Raw genomic sequence first — 25,509 nt, 5'->3', positions numbered from 1 at the left:
GACTAATAATCGCATACCAGCTCGAGTTATTCAGGAAGCAAAGTTGAGTACTAGTACAGTCTTCGAATATTGACTGCTACACTATATTGTCTCATCGTGTTCTTGACTATCTACCGTATTCTTTTGAAAAAATTGGCCATACGCTAGCAAGGATAAATTATTTAAGCTCATCGTGGGTTAGGGGGTTGCGGAAACCACCAGAGTTGTTTGATTCGCTCAATCAATGGATTATTCATCAAACACCTTGAATTTCTGCCGAATTCTTCTATTTTGAGGCGTTTCACTCCCTTTATTAGAGGGGAGCTAATTGACCCTATCGTTTCCCATCTTATACCTCACACGAGCACATACCGCTCTATGTCATTCAAAAACCAATGCTCTATTCATATCCCACACAAACTCTAATAAATCTCATAAACCCCAATAAATCCCATCACCATATCAAATGTCAAATACTAAATAGATATTCTAACCTTTAGTATTCAATGTAAGAGATTCTAAATATTTAGATATATACATACATATCAAGCGACGCCAGAGTTAAGTTTTTGTCACTATTATTATTGTTTTGATGATTTGTAGCTTGGGATGAGATACGATGCTATGCAATGTGATACGGTTCTTGTTGTTGTGTATGCATGCGTAGAATACATGATGTACTGGGGAGTTATATTTGGGATTTGAATTTGGATTGGGATTTGAATTTGAATTCAATGTGGATATATTCACATGTCTGTATGTGGATGTGGACAGATAGTTTCCTCATTTTCCATTTACCTTTCCAGAGCTTCACTTCTTTACTTCGCTTTGGAACGGATCTGTTATTTAGGGTTTGAGGGTTGCGATTGTGGTGTTGATATAGTATGGTATCTCCTGGGCGTGGGAAAGGAGAGGTGCGAGGGTGTGTATGGGAGAGTGAGGGAGAATGATAGATGAGGGAGAGAGATAGGAGGTAGAAGTGAGAGAGGAATATAGTATCTGGATGGGAGGTAAGAGGTGACGGGTGGATAGAAGAGGGAACTAAGAGAGGAATATAGAATGATTATAGGAGGGAGATATAGAAGAAGAATACAGAAGAAGAACACAGAAGGGAATGTACCCTAATATACCCTAACATTTTATTATTTTAAAGTTAGAAGAAAGGAGAAGAGAGAAAGAAGAGGGACATATTCTATTATTTTATTAATTCAAGAGGGAAAGGGAAGAGAGTATGATAGATGAAATGAGAAGTATATTAAAAAAAGAGTGTGAGGGAGAAAAGGGAACGAGAGAAGAGGGACAAAATAAAAAGCAAGGCAGAGAATAGGAAGGGTAAAGGAAAAAGGGGAGTAAGAGAGAGAGGAGAGTGAGGAAAGGAGATGAAGAGTGAGGAATTCTTTCAAGGATGAACAAGAGGAGAGATACTGAGGGAATACTATGTCATTATGTATAATAGCGAAGAGGGTGGATGACTTTTATAGAAGTTGTCAGTAATGTAATATTGTAAGCTGTCATTACTATTGTTAGTGTGATCGCACCATCATATATACTATTATCAAATGAGGGAGCTGAAAAATGAATCTGTATATAAACTCTGGAGTTGTGTTGAATTTATTCAATATAGAATAATCTCTTTAAGTTTACTCTACAGGTTTTGTTTCTTCAACACTACTCTTCGTATTTCCCTCCAAAATTTTCCCTCCTCTACCGCCACCTCTTCCACCCCTCCCTTCCTTTCCTCTTCCTCTTCCCCCACCCCTTCCACCTCTACCTCTACCTCCACCTTCACCTCCCCTCCCACCCTTCCCCATCGGAGCATTCCTATTCCTCAACCCCTCCTCCAAATCCGCCACCTTCACTCCATCCTCCCACAACAAACCCCCCTCCCTCCTCCCCACAACCTTCTTCCAAAACCTCGTTCCCACCACCCCTTCTTCATCCCCCTCCGTCAAAACCACCCCATTCTCACTAACCCACCACTTCATCTGCGGTTCCTCCTCCAAACACCTCTTCACATCCACATAAATCAACACCTCCGCATCTCCTCTCATTCCACTCACTACTCCCCCATCTTCTGGAATACCCGTTCCAAAATGTACATGATTCCTTCCCATCTTCTTCAATCCTCCACTTTTTAAAATCTCCTCGTAAAAAGCAAAATATGTCCCATGCACACATATTTCCGGTACATTCCCCGCTTCGAGCGTGATGGGGACCAGTAGCGCCGCGGAATCAATCGCGATGGAATGACCCTGATTAGCACGGATCATCCAATCTTCTGGATTTTCAGAAGAAGGAGAAGGCGGTTCTGGAAGCGATGGATTGGGTTTCATAGAGAAACGCTGTTTGGCATTATTGGTGACGGCGGTGCGGATATCGGCAAAGGTCGGTTTGAGAGATTTGAGACGAGGCCATTGCATCTGTGAGAGTTGTGAGCTGTTGGGTTCATTGAAAATATGTGTGATATGATATGTTAATGGAAAATGAGTATGTCCACGTGATTCCCTTCGTCTTCTCTCATTCTTCTCATACACCCATCCATACTATATACATTCCAATTCCCCCCTTCAACCCTTCCTAACAACCTCTCCCCCCAATAGCCAGCCAACCAAGTAACCAAACCACAAGTAAAAGAACACAAGAACTAAAAAAAAGAAGAAAAGAAAAAAACTCACCACCAAATCCAACCTCGCAAACCCCTCTCCATCCAACTTCACCCCCTCACTCTCCGCCGCATGTCTCAACAACTTCGACAACGCCTTACTAATAAGCATTTCTCTATTTTTTTCATTGCCACCCCGGTCACCACCACTACCACCAGCAGCTCTTCCCTTTCCTCTCCCTCCCCGTCCTCCTTTTCCACCCCTCGCATTCCCACCTCCCATATCCACAGTATCTCCTTCTCCCGCCAACCTCGCCGTATCCAGTGCACTTATATTTTCCATGGCTGTGAGATTCTCTCTTTCCCCTCTCTTATGTCTCTCTCTCACTCCCTCTCTACCTCTATCTCTTTCTCTCTGGGAAACCGTATGCGTATAAACCCCAATAACTCCACGATCACGCACCCCAAAATCAAGACCAAGATCACAAGATTTATTTCTTATCTGACTCCGATTTTGATTCTTCAACCCAGTCTTCCCCGCTTCAGAGCACCTATCTTTCTCTCCGTGAATTCCTTTCCCAATTCCCAAGGTCCTAGAAATCTTGACGCGCAGAAAAGACTTGTACATCAATTATTTTCAAGGCGTGAGTTGAGTAAGGTAAAGAAAGGTCATGGATTGGTGAAAAGGCTGTGTGCATGTAGTGGGGTAAATTTATGTAGGTAGAAATAGATGGGTTCGCTTACCAACGGAAGGTAGGCATACAATAGTAAGAAGGAAGGAGGGGAAGAGTCATCGGCGAGGTGAGATGGGATGAGATTGATGTGATTTGATTTGATTATATTGGTATTTATGATTCAATAGATTTAGAGAGTGTAATATTTTTGAAGTGAATACTATCGATTAGACAAGGTTTATCCATTTGGGTTGATCTTAAGATGATTTATCTATAGGCTTTGTTTCATTATCAAAATATATGCACAATGAATCCTATCTCACCATCACAATCACCATTTAAAAAGCAATACTACAATACTATCAACATAATGTCTTGACCAAAAAAAAAGCCTCTCTCTACATTTATTTATCGCTAGTGAATAAAAATATAATACATTCATAAATGGACACCTATCACCTATCACCTCCAATCCCAGACTCCCAGTCCACCTGGATCCATCTCCTTATATGCCAAAGTGGAATTCCAATCGAATAGCCATATCCAGCAACAATTCAAAGTGATTGTATAAACACATAAAGCAAGCAACCAAAAAATTCCGCAAGCCTAGGCTGAAAAAGCCGCACGCCCAAGACAAGCAGCAATATGTACCTAGAGAGTATGCCCTCAACCCTCTCGCTGATATGTAATCCTCAAACCCCTCTCTCTAATCGTGCCATCGTATGTACCCAGGGTATCTTGAAAAAATGTTTCTCTCCCTATGGTGATAAAATCAAAAATAATGTAAGAAATCCTCCCCCTAATAATCCTGTTCGCAAAAGCGTTGAAAAGAAACCGTAAAGAACTCCAAATTTTCTTTGTACAAATGAGAACATAAATGAAATCTATTGATAAGCACCATGTTGCGAAGGACCCAATGGTTCCCTACTTCTCATAAGGCTACCAGCTCTGCTTCTGGCGGCAAAAGTCAAAGGGGCAGAAACCTTTCTTTGCCCACGTTCTTCTGCCAATCTTCCTGAAAGGCTTGTAGTGTCTCTCTCTGGAGTTCGCTCAAGATATCTTCGGCCACTGCCACCCGTGCTTGAGTTTATAATAATTTCCCTTTCTGGTGTTCGTTCATAATATCTTCTGCTGGGGGTCGATTGGGTAAGTAAAGAAGATTGTGGTACCCTATTAGGACTGAGGGCTGTAGTATGAGATCTCCTGAGTGCTAATGATGACGAGATTGCGCCAGATCTAGGATCGTCGTCGGGTAGGGGATGTCGTGATAATTCGTCTCGTGGAATCTCCCCCCTGCGTCCAAGTTCTGTCTTGGCCCTTGAAGGTGCTCGAAATCGGGCCTCAACAGTTTCTTGAGGATCTTCGGTTTCAGCGCGTCGGTTACGAAGTAATAAAGATGTGCGACGTCCTGCAGCTAAACTTTGTGGTGTTGTATTCTCAGGTGGTGGATATCTTAGGGTTGGCAACGCAGTTGTTGCGAGAAGGCTGCTTCGTCGGGCTTCGAGACGACTATAGGATCTTGGGCTTGCTTTTAACCTTGCTACGTCACCAGAAGGCAGTTGCCTTGGACTGACAGGCTCGATACTCTGTTGAACTTCAGTATCTTGACCATGACTATTTTGTCGGATCTGTGTAAGTGTAGTATCGGGATCGTTTGATCTTCTTTCCGACAATGAAAGACAAAGCTCCGTTAAGCTGCGACACAGACTGTCTGCTTTCCGACGAACTTGTCGATCAGAAATGTTAGATTGTGGTCCACCAATGACTGATTGGGAACTTGATATAGGGCCAGGTTGACCAGAAGTTCCCATCATAGCAGAGATTGCCAAGGCATCATTTGCTGAAGCCTCCAAAGACTTGTAAATTTCGGGATCCAATAAAGGCTTAGAATTCATTAATGCAGACCGTAGGAGAGGATGATTTTCCGCTTTAGACATATCCACAGTAGGAGCTTCAGTAGGTGATATGCTGTTACCTCGTCCACGTTTAGGTGATGTTGACATGGTAGTTTCCGTTGTGGTTGCAGTTGGAGGACGCTCATGGGTGGCTCGCGAGACTGCTGCACCAGATGTGGTAGGCAATTTCCCCGTCAATTCCAATCTGTGTATGCGCGATTTTAGATCATCTAATTCGTCCCAAACGGTTGAAGGTGCAGTGGTGGACACGGTCGATGCAGTGCCTTCTGTTACACGCTGTGTTTCATGTTGATCGCTGATCTCCATCGGTTGCGCAACAAGTGGAGAAGAATGATAAGCAGTGGTTCGGGGAACGGAATACGAATTGGACAAGTTTGATTGTCGGTATGCAGTGATTGTTCGGTCCTGTATAGATGGCCTTCGTCCAGCATATGGTTGTGGTTCGGAATCGGCTTCTCGGTTATTTGTTCGTGGAGTTGTAGGGGTCGACAGCGATGTGGCTGCAAATGGTCGCTTCCTTTGCTCGTTCGAAGTCGAGATCGCTGAAGGAGGCCCTCTCCTTACGAATGAATTATCCCCTGATAGTCGTGGTAAACTTTCCGCGTCCTCTGCGTAACGAATTGTAGGGGCTGTTTCTTGCTCAGGTTCACGACGAAGATATGAAGCACGAAAGATAGGAGCAGGGAGAGATTGGCGCATGCCAATACGAGACTATTGATGAGTTAGATATCTCAAGCCCGTCATGGTAACTATACTGATGCGAGCTGGAATCGCAAAGATAGGAAAAGATAAGAATATAATTACCTTTTTGGAATCTAATCTACTCAAGGTTGGAAGGTTCTTTTGGCGATTCAAATCATCTTCCTCTTGCGCAACCTGTAAGAATAAATCCGCTTCATCGGAGTTTCGTTCGTCTGGTGAATCTCTCCGAGGATTCCGCCCCTCTAAACTCCTCAATGCAGATTCCCTCTCAGCTAGATCTGGTTCCATTCTTTTGTTGATTGTGATACCCCTTGGCGGTAAGGCTACAGGTCGTGATGGTTTATTCTCCAATGATATTTGAGGTGCATAAGATGTTGAAGGAGAGGGAGATTGATCCAAATGAGATTGATCCGCAATCCAATTTGTTGTTTGTGAGATATATGATGCGCCTTGGGATAACATGGTCGGAGTAGTTTCTTTTGCGACTTCAGCCGTTATTCCATTCTTTCCATTGGCGTTCGTTAACACGTTCCTTGCTTTTTTCTCAGAGGTGCCAATCCCTGAAGTTGTTTCGTGTTGAAGTTTGGTGGAAGTAATAGTCGTGGCTGAAGGTTTGTTTGGCGTTGGCGTAGGATAAGATAATGTTCGACGCGATGATGCTGATTTAGGTGAAGCTGCTCTGACCGGACTGCCAGTGAATGAACTCAATATTCGGGTACGAAATGGTTCTTTCTTATTATTATTACTATTCTGATTTGTTGGACTAAAGGGGGTCGCAATAGTCGAATGGTTTCCCGTGAATTTTAAATCAAAACTAGAAGATTTAAGTTTCAGATTTAGATGACTATGATTATGGTTGCTGTTTTTGTTGCTTAGCTGCTCAGCACCACCACCTGCGGGATTCATGTTGGGATTTGGATTGGGATTGGAATTGATATTGGTATTGGTATTGGTATTGGGATTTGTGGTGAGAGTAGAAGTAGAAGTAGAAGTATTTCCAACCGCCGCCATACAGGACTCAGCTGATGGTTGTGATAATGTTGAACGATGATATGGTTTGGTTTTGGATGCGGTTGGTATTTGTGTGACTATCTCGGGCGCATCATGTACTCTGGGGAGTTTGGAGGAGTTATGAACGACTCTATGGGAATGAAATGACAGAGGTCTGGGTTTTGACTTTGTGGTAGTAGTAGTAGTAGTTGGTGACTGCGGGACTTGTGACATCTTGAATAAAAATAGGTCAACATATCAAGTCCAAGCGAGCAGAGGGGAGAGAGAAATAAAAAGGAATAAAAATGGATGTATGTGTGTATGTGTGTGAATGTCACTCACTCACTGTCAATGTCAATGTCAGTGTTAAAATGTGAAAGAGGAAAGGAAAAAATAAAATCACACAACCAGGTTCCTCTCACATCTTCTGCTTAGGTTCACACTTGTCAGGTTCCGTCGTCCCAGGAGATCTGAGCACCACTGGGTAAAGGGTAAAATGGTAGGGTAGCTATGCTCGCTCCTAATGCACAAAGTAGCTGCATCCATTGCTCCATTGATCCATACCCGCAGTATCAAGATTTAATAACGAGGAGGTGGAGAGCTGGGCCCCATAACCAAAAAAGTAAATAAATATGCGAATGGTATTGGATAGACGAGAATAATTGGAGAATTGATAACGGATTCATGTATCCTGTGAGATTGCTTTTCTTACTTGACAATGGTGTATATATACTTAACTACATGTACATTCACACATACATACATATATATATATACACACACTCACACACACATACACATGCACACACACACAACGAATTTCTTATGAAGAGAATGAATATATACAATACGAGCAAAGAGAATACACAACGAGAACGTCTACATCTATGTATTCGGCTGTGTGGTTGGTTTCCTCTATCCATATCTGTAACGACTGCTTCTCTACTCAGGTACTTGGTGCACCTTCGTATATTTCTTTTATCTACGAATGCTTGTTTCCTTTATGACAGTTCTCACGTTTCCTCTCGGGATTTCATTGTGTTTCAATCAATCAATCATACACACTCATTAATCGCGTCGAAGGTTTTTGCGGTGCTGCATCGCATAAATGGCCCTGTCAAAATGCAATCCACCGTAATTTCCATCTCAGCACTCGCATTAGGGCTTCCGACACCTTCACATCCTTTTTGTAGCGACTTTTGCGCTGGATATGATTTTGGATTTTTATTTTTATTTTTACAGAGGATGGGTAGATCTCTCCCCCTTTCTCTCTTCCTCATGGATGAACATTTAACATCCCAGCTGATTCCTAGAAATTGGTAGCCCTACCTAGACATCCCCCTATATGTGGTCGTCAAAGCGTGATTCTTATCTGAAGTCATATTAAGATACTGGCAATGACGACTACCTTAGTAGGTGGAGCATGACATTAATCTTCATGCAGATGCAGTAGAGGGTGTACAATTGAAATGTTCTCACACATTCGACACCTTCTACGGTCTTTTGATTCGAAGAAGACCGAGCCTCTCACGCTCTTGGTTTTGGAAGCTTGACCCTCTCTTTCCACCTGACGCATGTAACTAGTAAATTACTTATCCACCATGACCTCTCACTGCATCGATCGTGCTCTACGCGAGAAACGTGCATATCGACGGATCGATATGTTTGATGAGAAATGCAGAAGCTGGTCATTTTGAGATGATGAATCATAATAAGAATCGCATCACATCACATCACATCACATCGTATCGTGTCGTATCTGACTGAACGGATTAGATAACGTATCTCGATTGACCAAAAGCCTGATGACAACGATTTCCGGAATCAAGTTGAGAGCACATGTTATTTGCATCTTCACATTGGGTGAGACATTAATATGGTGAGGGGAAGCACGACAAATCGACAAGTCGCCACTCGCATGGAGCAGGTGTGAACCCTCAGGGCCTAGCTCGGGCTGTGGCCACTGCCAAGCGGAGAAATAATTTGTATCATCCTGTACCATCATTCCGCTCCTGTACCTGTACTGGGAGTCCACTTTCAAAAATAGCTTTTCATTATTATTGTGACTCTCGGTGGGTGGGTGGGTAGGTACGAGGAGCTCGAATCATGTAACAACTTGTATCTTGTGTTCTTGTGTACGAGGTGTATAATTGTACAGAGCAGATGTCATGGTTCGAGACCTGCTCTATAACCCTACTCGCAGCTGTGGCTCTGCAAGGCTTCGGGTGTCAAGGAAATGTTGTAGTATCGTACAGCGTCAACTGCAAGTCAGATCCTTTGAATGGTTGAATAGCTGAGTGGCCGAATAGCTGAATGGCTGACAAGCTGGTTGTGAATACCAATGGTCAAAGAATTGACTGCCGAAGATCGGAAGAAATTTCGAATCAACCGGTTGAGATAGATTGTGTGGGATATACTAGGTAATCAAATAAACTTTCTTCCCGTACTGTAGAGAGCCTCTTAACCTTAAAATCGGCCACACGAATGTATGAAGAGGGCTTCAATTCGTTCGAAGGGTTGAGCCAGTATTCAATGGATTGATCGACTTGAACTTGAAAGACATAATGATATGAAAGATGTACGAAGCACTATGTTTTACTTGGTGTCAGTTCTTATGTATATTTGATGAGTGGACAATGATTAGTTTTGACTATCCAATGAATTATCCAAACTCTATTTAGAATCTCTCATTAAAAAGTGTCGGGGATACTTGAAAATTTCTCAAATTGTTGCAGCAGTTGTGGGCCGTAATATGATGTACTGCATGTACATTCAGGGGCAAGGACCCATTGATGTCCCAGAACCACGAGGGCAAAGTGAGTATTGACCCCCAAAAAGGTGACCTGGATGCGGAGGGCGTAATTTGGTCTGGCCAAATGGGTATTGAATCTCGTCTCGCAGATGGAACGGTTGTCTTAAGGTCCATCAGATATATGCTTTTATCACCAGTCTTCAGGTTTCTCGTGGAATCCATCGTTCCCACTTCCCACCGATAGAGAGCTACCTAGCTGGATGTTCGTCCCAACTTCGGCTTAGTGAAGTATTGACTGGTGTTTAAGGCGATTCGAGTTGTGGATAGCAGGTACGTAGATCGCGGCTGAGTCTCTTTCTCTGTAACAAAATAATGTGAGACTTATGAGACTACATCGAAACCCTAGGATAAGGATGCGAATTGAGTTTCCCCCCGTTTGTCCATGATGAAATATAAGACCGAGGTTTTAAAAACGTCGACTACCTGCATTTGCATGGTACGTACCAAAACATGGTCTTTTTACATAACAAGCTGCCACACAAGTCTTCTTCAGGGTCGTCCTTGAACATGATCAATACTTCATTAGCATAACGGTGAAGATTCTCCACCTTCTTCCACTTTCTCTTTTCTTTGGCCATATCTATATTTATCTTACCTCTTGCATTCGAGCGAGTCCCCTGAAGAAGACGAAGAAGACCTTTATATGAACAAAGCTTCGATAGTTGGGAAGAAAGGATGAGATGAGATGAACTCGGGGGATGAAAAGCTGTACTATGTAACTTTGGGGTTGCTGTCTCAATCTTCATGCCTCGCTCGGATCGATAGCGAAAAGTATATCATGAAGCAGACATACTTTTCAGCAGTTCGATCGGCTCCAAGGCCGAACTAGTCGTATGTACTTGTCGAATTCCTTGCTCAAGCGTCTCGTATTTCTTGAAAAGGTCTTCCAAGTGTCAATGTCTACACGGCAGCTCCCATAGTTCTCTGGGATTGTGTTCGTACTCGCAGTCTCGTCGTCCCGTAGTTTCGCAATTCGTTACCACCCGTTGAAATGAGATTTTCTATGTGGGGTGTTCTGAAATGCAATGACCTGGATCATGCTTTGGTGTGAGATGAATATGGGATAGCCATGTCGAAAAATCAATCTCATCCCCCGCAATGCTGGGAGGCGACAAATTGGATATGACCCAGAAATAGGATTCGGGAGCGAGAGGAGAAACCCTGACATTTTCTTCTTTCATTCACGAATCTTCGTCCTCTTGGACTTGGAGATGGACATACAGGACAAGGACAAATCACTTAATGTACGTACGTCCCAGCACCAGTCAAGGAGTAGGTGCACTGTGTGTACCCAAGGAAGACTAAATTAACCCAGCCACACTGAGCCTCAATCATCTATCTCTCTCTCTCTCTCTCTTTGTTTCCCCTTTTGCCTTGAAGACAGAGAACGAGGATTAATCATGTCAGGTTATATGACAGTAATGTGAGCTTGGAGGGAGGGGAAGGGCGGTGATATGACCTATTAGAGCATCAAAGCAAATGCAATTGACCCTTGATAATCCATAATAAAGCTTGATGATGCATGATTATCCTTGATACCTCTTCCGTGATCAATCATTTCTACTTTTTTTTTCTTTCTCTCTTTCTTTCTTTCTCTTTCTTCTCTCTCTCTCATCAATTCTATTGGCGTGGCATCGGGATATTCATAGTTTGTTTCATGTATTCATCATGGATGTTTAGGACCAATTAAACTGGAGAGACAAAAAGTGATTAAATCTATTTTGGCAACGCGTATAAAGTAAGTGCTGGGTACGGAGCAAGCACTGGCTGGGTAAGGACTGGATATCTGGGTATCTGAGTATCTGGGTACGGTATCTGGGTAGTGGTGCAGTGTGCAGTGTGTAGTGTGTAGTGTGTAGTGTGCAGTGTGCAGTGTGCAGTGTGAAAATCCTGAGGCCATCGAATCAGTATTTCAGTATTCCACTTGACCCATTTGCCTGGACTGGACAACAAGCCATGAAGTGATGAAGCGGGTTCCAGGTTGTTTTTTCTATGCACCGAATTGTCAATTTTGTAGCTTTGATTTGGCTTTTTTTTTTCTCTCTTTCCAAGCCTCTCTCTCTCTGTCTGTCTCTGTGACTTATTTTACTTTCATTTTATGTTTCTCCCCCCCCAAAGCTTTCTTCTCTTATACCCATTAACTGTGTTCTTACACACCCTACCTACGCCAAAATTCCATACTTTGATATCATCTCATTCTACCAGTACATCTTCTTCCCTACCTCTTCTCTCTCTCTCTCTCTCTCTCTCTCTCTCTCTCTATTTCACCATTTTAACATTATGATTTTCATCATCTGACATCATTCTTCTCCGCTTCTCACCTTTTTGCCATCTTTCCTTAAGATTTTCTTCGAGGACTCGATCGAATTCTCTTTGCGACGGAAAAGCCGCGGCCATTCCTTTGTTCTCGAATCTCGTCCTACAACCCCAAACACGCATACATAGATAGAGAGGTACCTAGCTATCTAGCTACCATCAGCTTGCAGGCCCCTTCAATCGATCGGTCGATCAATCAATCAATCCATCCATCCGTGGAGGCGCAAACAATACATTTGGCGCATCAGATTTCAAAGAGGACGACTTTGTTTTCACTTTCATCGAAATTGACATTGACATTGAACTTGTGCTGAATTCTCAGCATCAGATATTCTATTCGAGATTATCGTCGAAAGGGTTGAGGATCTTCTATTCAAAACAAAGCATCTCCACCAGGCGCAAAGAGAGAAGGAATTCTCCAATCTCGAGGATTAAAATAAATAAAGCGATTACTCTCATCTCAACCTTCAAACGATTTCATTCCTACAGTCTGAACTTCCCCTTCAGGTACCCCAGACGAGATACCAGCCCTCTTTGAGATACCCCACGGCAAGCAATAAATACAATCTGTTCCCTTCATCTGTTCTTGACCAGATCAAGTAACTCTTACATTGATTTATCCGTCTGTCTATCCATCCTATCCACGAGTGATTCTTGTGGAATCTGGGAGCGCAAGGGAAGTTTCTATAATTTCTCGATACGATATTCCACCACTCACTCACGCACTTACTCAACTTGGTTCGATTAATAAAAGAAGATATACTTTGCAAAGGTTATACATATATATTCATATATATCTATCTGCAATTTACATCATCTCCAAAGTTACACACTTTATAACGCCCATCTCATCTCATCAAATTACATCGATCAAATCCAATCTCGAATTTATCCTTCATTCATCCTTTGACGGCTTTCGTGCAGACGGCAGGCTTGGTTTGGGTACACCCGCCTTTATTACAAAGTACCCTCCTCTCTTATAATCGTTGCAGGCAATAGAGAGAGAAAACTCACTCACGCATACATACATACATACATACACACACACACACACAGACACATACATAGTAAGGGATCTTTTTTACTTTGGCTTTGTATTACTTTATTATTTTATTGGTTCACATTTACCCGCCCTGTCTATTTTTAAACCCCCTGCATTTCACTTTATTGCCCTTATTCGCTGAGAACGGTGCGCTGACTTATTAGTTTTCAAACCTACCTACCTTTACTATACCTAGTAGCATTCTAGTGCTCAGCAACCCTGCCCACTACCACCACCACCACCACCACCAACATTGTCGAGACATCCTCGTTTCTCGAAACTCTCAATCCTTCAATCTTGTTTCCCCCCCCTCCCCTCCCCAAAAAGGTTCAATTTGGAAAGTTTGACATTTTTCCAACAATAACATTATATCCTGTTATAATCGGTCATTCGTCATTTGACCCGGTCATACATTGAAACCTACCTATCCTATTATTCTTTCAGGTACACACACACGCACACACACGCGCACACACACACACACACATACAACTTCGAATAATAATAACTGCGGCGTCTCGCGTGCAATACCTAGCTAAGGCAAAGATTAGGTTACCCCTCGAGGCAATTATTACTTTGTTCTCAAACTCTTCTCTTACGACCATTCGCTGTATGCATTCCAATCACTTTGTCTAAACCATCACTTCTTGCACCATTCCATATTCAATCGCAAAATACAAGATCAAGGCGCGTTTGACGTTGGTTCTTGTCGTCGGCCCTTCGCTGGAAGTTTGTCATTCAATTGGGAAACCGTTTCAAGGGCTTCATAACTTCAAGTGAGTGAGTGAATTCCATAACCTTTCTTTTGTTTAATTCTTTTAAACTGGCGTCCCTTTCTTATTGTTGCCTTCATTGGTTATAGTCTCATCATTAAACAAACAACAAAAGAATCTCGTTTGTATTTATTGTTGTACTCTTTGACAAGCGATGATGGCTGGTCCAACAAGCATTGCAATTGCTAACAATGCGACTTTGAAAAGGTCTTTTACGGCGATTACACCTTCACCACCTTCGCCCGACTTGAGTGGACTATCTAAAACATATTGGGATATACAATTAGTCCGGAGCACACACGAATCATTGGCGCAGGCTCCAGTAGTCAAACGTCGCAATCTTTCTGAAAGACGAAAGATGCCATCAGCAGCTGGTCCCCGAATGTACGAGAATCATATACCTTCATTCATGTCAGTGTATGGTATGGATTCGAACATAATGGATGGTTCTTCGTTAGACGGCACTCACACCAAACTATCGGCTAGTCCGTATAACAATCAACAATTACATCAAAATTCAGAAGTCAAGACCGATAGCAACTTACTTCAGATACATTCCCATCAACATCGGGAAAGTACTTCAACACAGGCATCCGATTCGACGGACTCTTCACCCACCACGACAGTATCTACAGTAGATTCATCTTCGCTATCAGATCCATCACCAAGTTCTTCGCCTGAATCGCCAATCACACTCGTCCCATTATCTTCATTCACTGGATCTTCGTTTGGTCTAGATTCTTTTCAAAATTTAAAGATGGGCGAAGTAGATGCAAGGCCGCCGCCAATAACCATTGAACGACCTATGACTTCACCTTCGCCAAGGAAGAAGAATCCCAAAAGTCTGGCTCTCAATCTTCGACCAAGCATCGATGAATTCACCTCGGAACCGGCTTCCCCTTCGTTTATCAAACCGCCACCACTGAAGGCTAGAAAAAAGCCAAGTATATTAAGCTTAAATACTGGAACCGCCAACCTGACTTTGGAATCTATGGGACAAGGAACATCGTCAATGTTGCAACGAAGAGGCCTGAAACATTCTGTCTCGTCGCCGCAAATGCTTTCAATGACGACACCAGGCTTTGGTCCTAGTGGTGGAATGACATTGGGTGACCCTTCTAGAGGATTTGGAGGCTCGAGATTGAAAGAATCTGGCGCCCCGCGAGATACATTCACTATTAATGAAGATGATGCCCCCTCACCAACAGGAGTTCAGATGGCAACTCGAGCACCAGGAATGTCTATTGGCGGTGATTCATTTGACAGGCCACCTACTGGCGAAGATTGCAAGTCTCCATCATATCCTGACGGTCCAATCCTCATGCATGAGCCAACCATCCATCTATACTCAGAGCCTAAAATGGAGGAGGCTGCAGAATTTGATGTTGTGATCAATGTCGCGAGGGAAGTCAAGAATCCATTCGAGGTAAAATTGGAGGAAAGGGAGAAGGAGAAAGAGGAGAAGCAGAAAAGAGTTAGCTATATGACTGCCGCGTCCAGGCATAACTCTGTAGATCCATATGCCGAGATACCTGGCACAGCTGGAACCAATTCCTCTTTCCAAACTGCTTACGAGACTCAACCGGCTGGTTCCGAATCGAGTTCTGCGGAGTCATCTCCATCTACACCACGACCTAACACCTCGGAAATGAAGATTCCCGAGTACATCCATATTCCTTGGGACCATAACACAGATGTGCAAGATGAATTGTGGGATTTGTGCCAAACTATAGAATCAAGAGCTAAAGAGGGAAAAAAGGTTCTGGTGCATTGCCAACAAGGTGCTAGCCGATCGGCAACCTTAATCATTGCATATGGAATGTATATCAACCAAGATTTATCAGCGAACGAAGCGTACAATTTGGCACAATCGAAGTCACGCTGGGTCAATCCTAACATGTCTCTTCTCTTTTCATTGAACGACTTCAAAAAGGTTATCGAGAGAAAGAAGCTGGAGAAACAGGCAGCTCAAAATAAAGACACAGTTGTCAGGAATAAAAGCCTGACCCGACACAGACAATCGCTCTCTGCAAATGATCTCGACACCGCATCTTCCCCGGGCCGTAATAGAGCAAACTCGTCTCACGTTTCGCCGCCTAGAGATCCGGTCGTCAGAGAGCCTTTGATCACAAAGGTCGCCTCAATCAAGGAATCCGAAATCAAGGAAGAGGCAAATTCTGCTTGTAATTCCGCAATTGACCGTCTAGGCCGTTTTAACTTCGGATTCGGTGACATTCCACGCATCGAACCTTTTACCAAATTTGAAATTAATCCGAGAGTTGATCGATTACCATCACAAGAAGACAAATGGCAGCTTGACACGATGTCTCCTCGACCACATGATGATGACGCGCAATCTGATATGATGTCGCCGCGTATCACTGAGATGACTCGTAATCCCCTCGAGCATGCTTTCGCACGTGGTATTCCACAAGAATCTTCCTCTAGTGGAACACCCAGCCTCTTCTCTCCACGTGGATTCGATTTCCAGCGAACAGCGTTCTTCCCCCCAACTGTCGCAATTCATCCAAACCTCCCACCCGCACAAGATCCTAGGAGTCCACCTATAACAGGAGAAGCTACTATCACACGATCTATCGACGATTTTCTTTGAGCATTTTCAGAGCACATAGAATTCATCCTACTAAAAGAATATTACCATAATGTCTTTGACCGATGTTTTATCTATACCAAATTTCGCAAGCATTATAAGTACACATTTAGTTGTATGCCAAATTTTGGATTATCATTCGGCGTTTCTTATTTTCTTTTCTTTTCTCTTTTCTCAAATTTATAAGCAATACGCCGGTTTTTTTTTTCTTTCTCATGATGGACGAAGATGGAAGGGCGTTTGCATAAGTTCGTGGCGTTGGATACGTAGGCAGGTCATCGTTACCGCCTCGCTGTAAGATTTTAATGAATTGTCCCTTTGTCCTCAAAGGGAGTGGAGGGATGGTACGGAAGAGATGGAGTGGAGGGATGGGGTACTCACTTAGTTGAGACTTGGAACAACGAAGGCAATATGATGAGGGGAATAAATCAAGAGGGGAAACCTTCCTTTTGTATCAATTGCCTGACGCTGTAGGGTGGATGGCTACGAATAAAACTATATACCCAAGAGAGATATTTACTGGCTATATATTCTTTACTTCTATCGTGTGATTATATTGTGCATTATTGTTGATTCTACCAGCGATTCTTTTGTGTGTGAGCGCTATCAGTCTGAGCTTGCACGATGACCCCTCTGCTATGTATGTAAATGCAGAACGTAACTGAGATTTGGGTGAATGTGGATCTACTTTGTAAGATTAATAAGAGAGCCTACATGGAAATGAAAATGGAGATGGAAATGTTGAATCACATCGATCGATTGATTATTTAGATGGGACTTCTAGTGTGGTCTGTTAGTATATGTTGGTATATGAGGTTGATAAGAGAGGGATTGATGGGAAGATGATGAGGTGAGGTGAGGTGAGGTGATGTGAGGTGATGAGGTGATGTGATGTGATGTGAGGTGATGTGATGTGATGGAATATAATATGTTGAACGATTGAGGGGCTGTGTGGATGTTTGTTTGTTTGTTTATTTGTTGAATGGAGGATGATAGGATGGGAGGATGGGAGATGGGAGATGGGAGATGAGCGGAGTTGGTTTTTTGAGGGCTAGGCTGTATGGTTTGGGTTGTGGGTAAGATTTAGAGATGTTGGGTATGGAGTAGAGAGTAGAAGGTGAGGGCTAGGTTAGGAGGTGGGTAGTGGGTAGGCAGGGAGACGAGGGAGATGAGGGAGGTGAGGGAGGTGAGGGAGGTGAGGGAGGTGAGGGAGGTGAGGGAGATGTGATGAAAACAAATAACTTTGGAAGGCATTGGTAGGCAAGGTAAGAGAAGAAGAAGAGAAGAGAAGAGAAGAGAAGAGAAGAGAAGAGAAGAGAAGGAGAAGAGAAGAGAAGAGAAGAGAAGAGAAGAGAAGAGAAGAGAAGAGAAGAGAAGAGAAGAGAAGAGAAGGAGAAGAGAAGAGAAGAGAAGAGAAGAGCAAATGAAAACCTATTGAAATTATAAAATTGTATTGTGCTCGAAGTAGTCTGTACTGAGTAGGTACTAGATAGTATCCCACAACATAACACGAGATGATATCCAAATCCATCCTACGAATTCGTTAAGATGGTCGTCTCAGTATTCCATTCCACTCCATTCTATTACACTCCATAATTCAACAACATACCCAACCATTCTTTAAATACCAGCAACGACACTATACTGACTACTTTCATTCGAATCCGAGTCCTCATGCTGAGGTTGAGGCTCCTCGCTTCTCCTCTCCTCTCCCTGCTGAGCTACAATGTCAGCTTCTTTCAATCTCTCAATCGCCTTCAAGAACTTGAAAACTTCTTTTGCACAAGCCTCTTTGGCTTTCTGCTTGCCGTAAATGTTTGTGAGTTTTCCTATGGGGCCATCAGCTCGGGGATCAGATCCAAAATCTGCATAAATTTCCCAAAATGCCGCGCCTTCTGACATGCGCGTGAGTTTATAAGCGGGAGGATTGAAACCAAGGGCAATGCAGAGGCCGGGAACGAGACTAGGGTAGGGTGTTGGGGAAGTGCTTCTCTCTCGGGCATCGAGAATTGGTGAGGCAATTGGGGTCTTGGGAAATCTGACGGCGCCGTTAGAGGGCATGAAGTTATGTGATATAAGCCAATCGATGGCGACTTTGGAGATGAATTGTTTGGCATCTTTTTTGTTGCTGAAGGATGCTAAAGTGGTGAAGGACTCGGTATTCTGTACGATGACTACAGAATAGCGAAATCGCTGTTCGGAGACTTGTTCGTCTCTATACTCTGGCGGTGGAACGATGTTGTTGGCTTGGTGGTACTCTGGAAGTTATTGGTATCGATGCATGGATGAAGAAGTCTCGTGATCGTGATAGAGGACTTACCCAGTAGTTTTCCTACCCAATTTGTGCTGCCCATTTCTTGCAATGCTTGATTTTCAAGCAGGACACCACTAACATCTGGCACAGTTCTAGGTCTACTGGCGGCTGGTAAGCCGGCACGAGATCTTGTGGGTTGTGCATTGAGATTATCTTGATCAATCCTAAAAGCCTTGTTAATAAACTTTCAAGAATAAAGCTAAACGACAGCGACAAAAGATTGAGTCATGGTATTATGACACTTGAGTGTATCCAACATAGAACCTACTGAGCTTGCAATTCATCTTGCTCTCTTTCAAAATCGCTCAAGCTCTGAAATCGTGCTCCAGAGCCTGACGTTCCCACGATGCTTGCTTGAGTGCCCGCCATATTATTTATACGAGCTTGAATATTAGGAAAAGAGCCGTAAACGTTTGTGAAAGAACTGAGCATCGGAAAGGAGCTTTGAAGCTATGTTAGAAAGAAAAGTTGTTTGTTTGCCGTGAACTTTCTTGGGGGACGGGTGAGGCTGGAGGTAGAAGGTTGGAGAAGGACAACATTTGGGATTCAATGCATCTACAAGGGTATTTTGACTTCAGGCGGGGTTATGAGAACCATGTCCAATGGTTTATACTTGGTTGGATGACATATGTATTGACTGGTGGTTGAAGATGGATAGTGTAACACTATCATATTGTATTAAGCACAGCCCAAGACTTTCACTGAAAGGATTCGACGATGAGTATCGTCTGAAGATGTCAATGGGGGAGATTTACCTACATACTTCGCTATTTACAACCCCTTTATCCCGAACTTAAGCCGAGATAGCCATGGCCTATCTGAATCAGTACTACCAACAATCAATAAGACATGAGATCCTTCAAAACAACAACCTCACATCAACGATAATTCTTTTAATTGATATTCGCATTTTCTTGATTAAAGATGGATCTCCAAACTACCATGAGCTCCTTTACTGCTCAGGACAAAGATCAAGAAGTTAGACCATCTTCAAGTGGAAGTTGGGCTTGCAAGGCGGTGGATGAATTCGATGCTTTGTGAATAAGTCTGAGACCTTAGACTGAAAGGAAATATACTGACAGTTGATTAGATCAATAGAATACAAGCCCAAGCCAATTGAAAAGTATCCAGGTTAGTTATCCATCCATTCATGAGCTTATCTAGAGCTTCCCCAGAGGAGGGGGGTGTGATCCTCACGGGACAACTGCCAAGTCTGATGATTGGTTCAACACGAGAATAACTCAAGACCTCGATTCGAATCATGTCATTCTTGTTCTGACAAGTCATATTAGCAAAACTCCATGCGCGGAATGTCAAAAAGTATCTTGATGTCGGCGAGGGTCTCATCTATCTTCCTGGTCTACCAAGTTTCAACTATGAAGACTCTGATATGCCACCTGCTTTCAGACAACGACGTTACTTCTATTATATCACTGGAGTGAATCTTCCTGATTGTATTGTCACTTACAACATCCATCGCGATCAACTATGGCTTTGGATTCCACCACCAAATTCCGGCTCATCCGTCATTTATAATGGAGCTCGTCCAACAGCCAAAGAGATCATGGCCAAATATGATTTCGACCATGTCGAAACATTAACTCATCTTGATTCATATCTCACTTGGTATGCACACACCGAACCTGGAAAAATTCATGTTTTACATGATTATCAAGCGCCAAAAAATATCGAACTTCAGATTACTCGCAAAAATGGATGTCATTCTATTATCAGCGAATCTCCATTCGATAGCTCCAGGTTAGAGGAGGCTATGAATACAGCTAGAGCCATAAAGACTCCGTATGAGCTTAGAATGATCCGGAAGGCAAGTGCAATCACAGCACAAGGTCATATCAATGTTCTCCGTGGTCTTCGTCATTTGTCCAATGAGGCAGAGATTGAAGCCATTTTTACAGCGACATGTATTGCCAGACAGGCGAAAACTCAAGCATACGGAGTGATTGCTGGCTCTGGAGAAAACGCAAGTACTCTTCATTATATGGCCAACAATGAACCTCTAAAAGACAGACAACTTCTGTGCTTTGATGCGGGATGTGAATGGGATTGCTACGCATCCGATGTGACTCGAACATTTCCAATCTCTGGAGAGTATACTGAGGAAGCACAAGCTATTTATGATATTGTGGCTAAGATGCAAGACGAGTGTATTGAATTGCTGAAGCCAGGTGCTAATTATCGAGATATTCATATACATGCTCACAAAGTTGCGCTCAAAGGTCTCATGGATCTGGGACTTGTAGAAGGTGGAACCTTTGATGAACTTTTCATGGCGGGTGTTTCGGTAGCATTTTTTCCTCATGGTGTTAGTACTATTTACTCCATTAATAATATCCAATCTGACTGATCATTTAGTTGGGTCATTATGTTGGTCTGGAAGTTCATGATGTTGGACCAGGTGGAAGTCGCATCACAAACCGTTTGTATGGCTTCACCAAAAAACCCGCCGATTGGACTGATGCCTACTTCCAAATCCTTTCCAACACTGGAGTCACTTCAGATGGTGGATCAATCCTCGAAAAGGATATGGTTGTCACAGTCGAACCTGGAATGTAAGTCTATCCCAGACCCCGTTATTTTCAACTCTGACGATGCGTCTCCAAGTTATTTTTCCCGATATGCTCTTGAAGAAGTTTATCTCAAATCTCCCAAATATGCAAAATACATCAACAAAGATCTCCTACAGAAATACTATCCAATCGGAGGTGTACGTATTGAAGACGATCTTTTGATAACAGAAGATGGATATGAGAATTTGACTACCGTTCCAAAAGGTGAAGAAGCATTAAACATCATCAATGAAGGAAAGAAACAGGAAGAAGGAGAGAGACAAGCGAACAAGAAAGCTACAGAGTCTAGAAGACAAAAGAAAACTTGGTTTTGGTAGATATTGAGTGGTTGAAGAATGGTAGAGGTGTAGAGGTGTAGAGGTGTAGAGGTGTAGAGGTGTATATTAGGCGTTACGTTACATTTTTCTCTTTCATCTCGAGATCCTGAAGGATGCTGGGAGCTTTTCTTTTCTTTCTCTTTTTCCTTGAACAATGTAGCGTGGATGGATAGCTTGGATACGACTCAATTCAACCTGTGGTCTATCGATCAAATACACCTTTTATTTTGAAGTATACTCATGAAAGAATTTATGTGTTTGTATGCTTTGTATGCTTTGTGTGGTGTTTACTTGAGAATTGTTGAAAGTCGATTCATTTATACAATGTCTGCAAAAAGGAAGGTTAGTGGCCTTGTTAGTAGAGATAATCACGACTCACTTGTTAGACTTGCAACGAACCAATTGTTCACCTGCAGCGAGCCTGTAAAACACCCCGATGGTTCAATCTACCACCCAGAAATCCAGCTCACCATATATACTATTGCTAATCTACTCAGTCCTCGCAGTCTATCCAATCTTTCTCCCCCTCTCCCCTTCAAATCCATCGACGCATCCATACATCCTTCTCAACATCCAAAAACAAACTTCCCAAAATATCGAGAGAAATCACCAAATATCCATAAAGAAATCCCCCCCCCCCTTTCCCCCCTCCACAAATCCATCCATACTATTCAGTCCAGTTCAATTCAATGCTCTTTGTCCAAAAATACACACTCTCTCTTTATTCTCTTTTTCCATTGTTCTACACCCCACAACCTTTTTATATAAATATCTATTCCCACCTGTCTCCTTTGTCTCTTTGTCTCTTTATCTGTACAAACAAATAACACGAAGAACGACCCCTTTGTCTTGGATTTTCTATATAAATCTCATTTGCGCCTTCTCTTCTCCCATTGTATTATTCATTTACAATTTCAAGGATCGAGTATTAAGTCAAGTATCAAGTAACAAGTCGAGTATTGAGTCAAATATTACACATCGAGTATCGAATCGGGTATTGAGTATCAAACATCGGACATCAGACATCAAGTCAAGTATCAAATATCAAATATCGAAGATCGAGCATCAAGTAATACCTACCCCAGAATCCCAACTATACACATCTTCGAAGAATTCAACCGTCGTTTATATATAGTTATATAGTCATATATATATATATCTCACTATCGGAAATCGAAACTCAACCCCCCCCCCCCCCCCCCCCCCCCAAATCAACACCACCACCCCTTCAACAACAAAAATGTGCACCTACACCACCGTCCACTACGCCTGCTCCCACACCTCTCACGGCTACCCACAACCCTGCTGGATCGCTCTCAAATCCGATTCTCTTCCACTTTCCCTCCCACTCTCCTTTCCCCTTCCGATTACCTGTCTTAAGAGCATTCAGACAGAGGAAATGTTGCCGGAATGGTGCTCGGGGTGTAAGGCGAAGGCTGCGATGGCGGCGGAGAGAGTGAGGGTGTTGTGTGCGGCGAGGGAGTAGATGGATAGGGTGAGATAGGGTGAGATAGATAGGTAGGTTGGTTGGTTGGTAGTTGGAGTTGGAGCGCTAGGTTTGTGATGGGATGTGTAGGATAGGATAGAATGGGATAGGATAACAAGGTTAGGTAAGTCAGGTAACAATTAACATTTTGATTTTTTAAACCCTAAAGTTTCAGCAATATGAATGAAGTATTTTAAGTACCAATAAATGATTGTAAATCTGTAAAATTTAATAAAATGAATCAAAGTGGTGTTTATGTATACTCAAGTAGATAAACCTAAAGCATCCCTCTCATCTTAATTTCAACTTCCCCTCATGTTCCTGCCAAAAATTTCTACACAATCTGTGTCCCCAATGCTCAATCCACCATTCCCCAAAACTATCCTCAACTTTGACATCTACTTTCAAAACTCTTTCTTCTCTCTTCAATCCACATATCACACACGCTTTCGGTGCCGTAAGTCCCCCTTCTTGACTCTTCACATGCATCGAATCTCCTATTTCTGGGATCGCTAAATGCTTTGATACATCTTTAAGACTTGTATTAGCTACAGCTACAGCCGATCGAAGCCTCCCCAATTGTTCTTTCCACACACGGATTGTTTCTTCCGCTTCACGATCTTCACGTGCGACTTCCGCTTTATCGACACCGGTCAATTTCATGCCGCCTTTTCCACCGGCAGGCCCAATGCTCATACCCTGCGAGAGATGAGTATCACGTTTCCAGCGTAATTTACGACCAGCGATGATATGGGCTGCAACAGTGGCAATGAGAAGGTAGGCGCGAAGAAAATTGATGGTGGAAGGATCGGATATGATGCGATTTTTGAGAGAGAATGGCTGGTTTGCTACGGCTTTGAAGAGAGATGATTGAGGAAGGTCGAAGAGCTGAGGGAAAAGCATCAAGAGAATCGAGGGAGGGGGAATGTTGGTAGGAGGTGGAAGAATGGGTTCCACTGGGGTAGGCTCGGTGACTTTATCGACGGCATTCCAGGCCCAAGCATCGGCTGCTATGCCAGATGTTGGATTTGCGCTAGGTATTGCCGGAGATTCGGCTGGAAGATCAGAAAAGTCACCCCAGTCATCGTCTATGTCTTGAACAATAGATGGTATAGCAGGCGAATCAACATAGGGTGTGGCTTTTGGAGGTTTCTCGTCATAAGATGGCCAAGCTGTCAAAGGAGAAGCTGATTTGGGTTTATCTTCGATCTTCATTTTGGTGACTTGTTTGATTTGTTGGGTAGCAAGAGCCACCTTGGGAAATGGATTCCGCTGCTGAAAGGAGGGTGATCTGGGTGCTTGTGGGTATGGTAATGGGGTTTTGAGAGTCGGTGACGTGGTACTGAGTTTAGGAGGCTCTTTTAATGCTTGTGCCTTGATACTCATTGAGCCAAAAAAGTCATCCAGGGGTTCTAAAGGTGGAGGTGGTTTTGATGATGCAGAAGGAGTGACGCTCTCAAAATCCCCAAAATCATCATCTTCTCCCCCTTCCTCATCGGCGTCAAAAAGGATTTCTCCACCTGACGAACCCTTAGATGGTGGTAGTGTTGGCCGAGGATAGGGATAGCTCATATGATTGTTCGAGGTAGACGAAGGCTCTGGCATATCATGAACATTATTGTTAAAAAGTTCAATGGTTGATCTGCGCACTATTCTCGGGTTTGGCGGAGCATTATCATTTTTGAATATGTTCCCGTGGTAATTGGATTTTGGTGCATTGATAGTTGGCTTTGGGGGAGTAGCCGTTATGCCAAAAGAACCCCATAAATCGTCTTGAGGAGTTCCACTTTGTGCTGGAGTCATTGGACTCGTGAAGCTATTCAAATCCCCCCAAATGTCATCATTTTGATTTGTAGTTTGCGCCGGTACCTGGTTTGCATGCGCCTGGCCTGGCCGGCTACTAGAGGTGGCACCATCAAACAACGAAAAACTCTGACTAGCTTGTGGTTGAGTATCTCGAGGTGATTTGTAAAATGTATCGAACTCGAGAAGATCGGAAGACATGGCTGTTGATGGGACAATTGCTTGTGAATTGTGAGTTGCTATTGCTTCATCGGCTTCATGAGTATCAGTATTTCCCAAGATGTACGGGCTGGTATAGCTCGTCTTCTCAAAGGTTGTACGTCGAGGATCGAAAGATGACGATGTCGAGAGATAGTTGGTTTCGCAATTCTTGTGACAATTGATCCGGTCCAGACCAAGACAATGGAGATTTTATATATCTTTATCCACACAAATTCCACATGGATGAAATGCACGACTTACTATATTTTATATTCTATTCTTATGTGAGCTTCATCTCAAAGCATGTGGATACTTCGTCTCAGGAAAATGAATACCAAATCACCATTTGGAGAATGCAACGGTTGGAGTGCATGAGATGATGA

The 25,509-nt window shown here is 43.0% G+C and overlaps 6 protein-coding genes across 6 annotated transcripts; 2 read left to right on the top strand and 4 right to left on the bottom strand.

Moving 5' to 3' along the window:
* Window positions 1-1,619: 1,619 nt before the first annotated feature.
* On the bottom strand, window positions 1,620-3,209 carry EAF01_007411 (uncharacterized protein; the record flags this gene model as incomplete). The annotated part of the gene is made up of 2 exons (XM_038915666.1): window positions 1,620-2,399; window positions 2,655-3,209. 2 exons carry the CDS (start codon window positions 3,207-3,209, stop codon window positions 1,620-1,622), a joined length of 1,335 nt encoding a protein of 444 aa, XP_038769304.1.
* Window positions 3,210-4,139: 930 nt separating this feature from the next.
* EAF01_007410 (uncharacterized protein) lies at window positions 4,140-7,097 on the bottom strand (the record flags this gene model as incomplete). The annotated part of the gene is made up of 2 exons (XM_038915665.1): window positions 4,140-5,882; window positions 5,976-7,097. The coding sequence occupies 2 exons, from the start codon at window positions 7,095-7,097 to the stop codon at window positions 4,140-4,142; spliced, it is 2,865 nt and encodes a 954-aa protein (XP_038769303.1).
* A 6,866-nt stretch (window positions 7,098-13,963) lies between these two features.
* Window positions 13,964-16,420, top strand: EAF01_007409 (uncharacterized protein; the record flags this gene model as incomplete). The annotated part of the gene is made up of 1 exon (XM_038915664.1): window positions 13,964-16,420. The coding sequence occupies one exon, from the start codon at window positions 13,964-13,966 to the stop codon at window positions 16,418-16,420; it is 2,457 nt and encodes an 818-aa protein (XP_038769302.1).
* Window positions 16,421-18,037: 1,617 nt separating this feature from the next.
* On the bottom strand, window positions 18,038-19,163 carry EAF01_007408 (uncharacterized protein; the record flags this gene model as incomplete). Its single annotated transcript, XM_038915663.1, has 3 exons — window positions 18,038-18,675; window positions 18,738-18,895; window positions 19,000-19,163. 3 exons carry the CDS (start codon window positions 19,161-19,163, stop codon window positions 18,038-18,040), a joined length of 960 nt encoding a protein of 319 aa, XP_038769301.1.
* A 152-nt stretch (window positions 19,164-19,315) lies between these two features.
* EAF01_007407 (uncharacterized protein) lies at window positions 19,316-21,702 on the top strand. The gene is made up of 5 exons (XM_038915662.1): window positions 19,316-19,768; window positions 19,822-19,862; window positions 20,024-21,054; window positions 21,105-21,301; window positions 21,354-21,702. The coding sequence occupies exons 1-5, from the start codon at window positions 19,656-19,658 to the stop codon at window positions 21,634-21,636; spliced, it is 1,665 nt and encodes a 554-aa protein (XP_038769300.1). The 5' UTR covers window positions 19,316-19,655; the 3' UTR covers window positions 21,637-21,702.
* A 1,711-nt stretch (window positions 21,703-23,413) lies between these two features.
* On the bottom strand, window positions 23,414-25,126 carry EAF01_007406 (uncharacterized protein; the record flags this gene model as incomplete). Its single annotated transcript, XM_038915661.1, has 1 exon — window positions 23,414-25,126. The coding sequence occupies one exon, from the start codon at window positions 25,124-25,126 to the stop codon at window positions 23,414-23,416; it is 1,713 nt and encodes a 570-aa protein (XP_038769299.1).
* Window positions 25,127-25,509: the final 383 nt, after the last annotated feature.

The sequence above is a fragment of the Botrytis porri genome (assembly GCF_014898465.1).
Source record: "Botrytis porri strain MUCL 3234 chromosome Unknown BPOR_009, whole genome shotgun sequence".
Classification (NCBI taxonomy): domain Eukaryota; kingdom Fungi; phylum Ascomycota; class Leotiomycetes; order Helotiales; family Sclerotiniaceae; genus Botrytis; species Botrytis porri.
The sequence above is the reverse complement of the archived record's forward strand: the minus strand, read 5'-3'. Positions and strand labels throughout refer to the sequence as shown.

Excerpts from the sequence above, each read along its gene's own strand:
- EAF01_007407 (XM_038915662.1), top strand. The coding sequence starts at position 19,656 with ATGGATCTCCAAACTACCATGAGCTCCTTTACTGCTCAGGACAAAGAT. Across the intron at positions 19,863-20,023 it reads GCCAATTGAAAAGTATCCAG|CAAAACTCCATGCGCGGAAT; the intron begins GTTAGTTATCCA and ends AAGTCATATTAG. Across the intron at positions 21,055-21,104 it reads TAGCATTTTTTCCTCATGGT|TTGGGTCATTATGTTGGTCT; the intron begins GTTAGTACTATT and ends CTGATCATTTAG.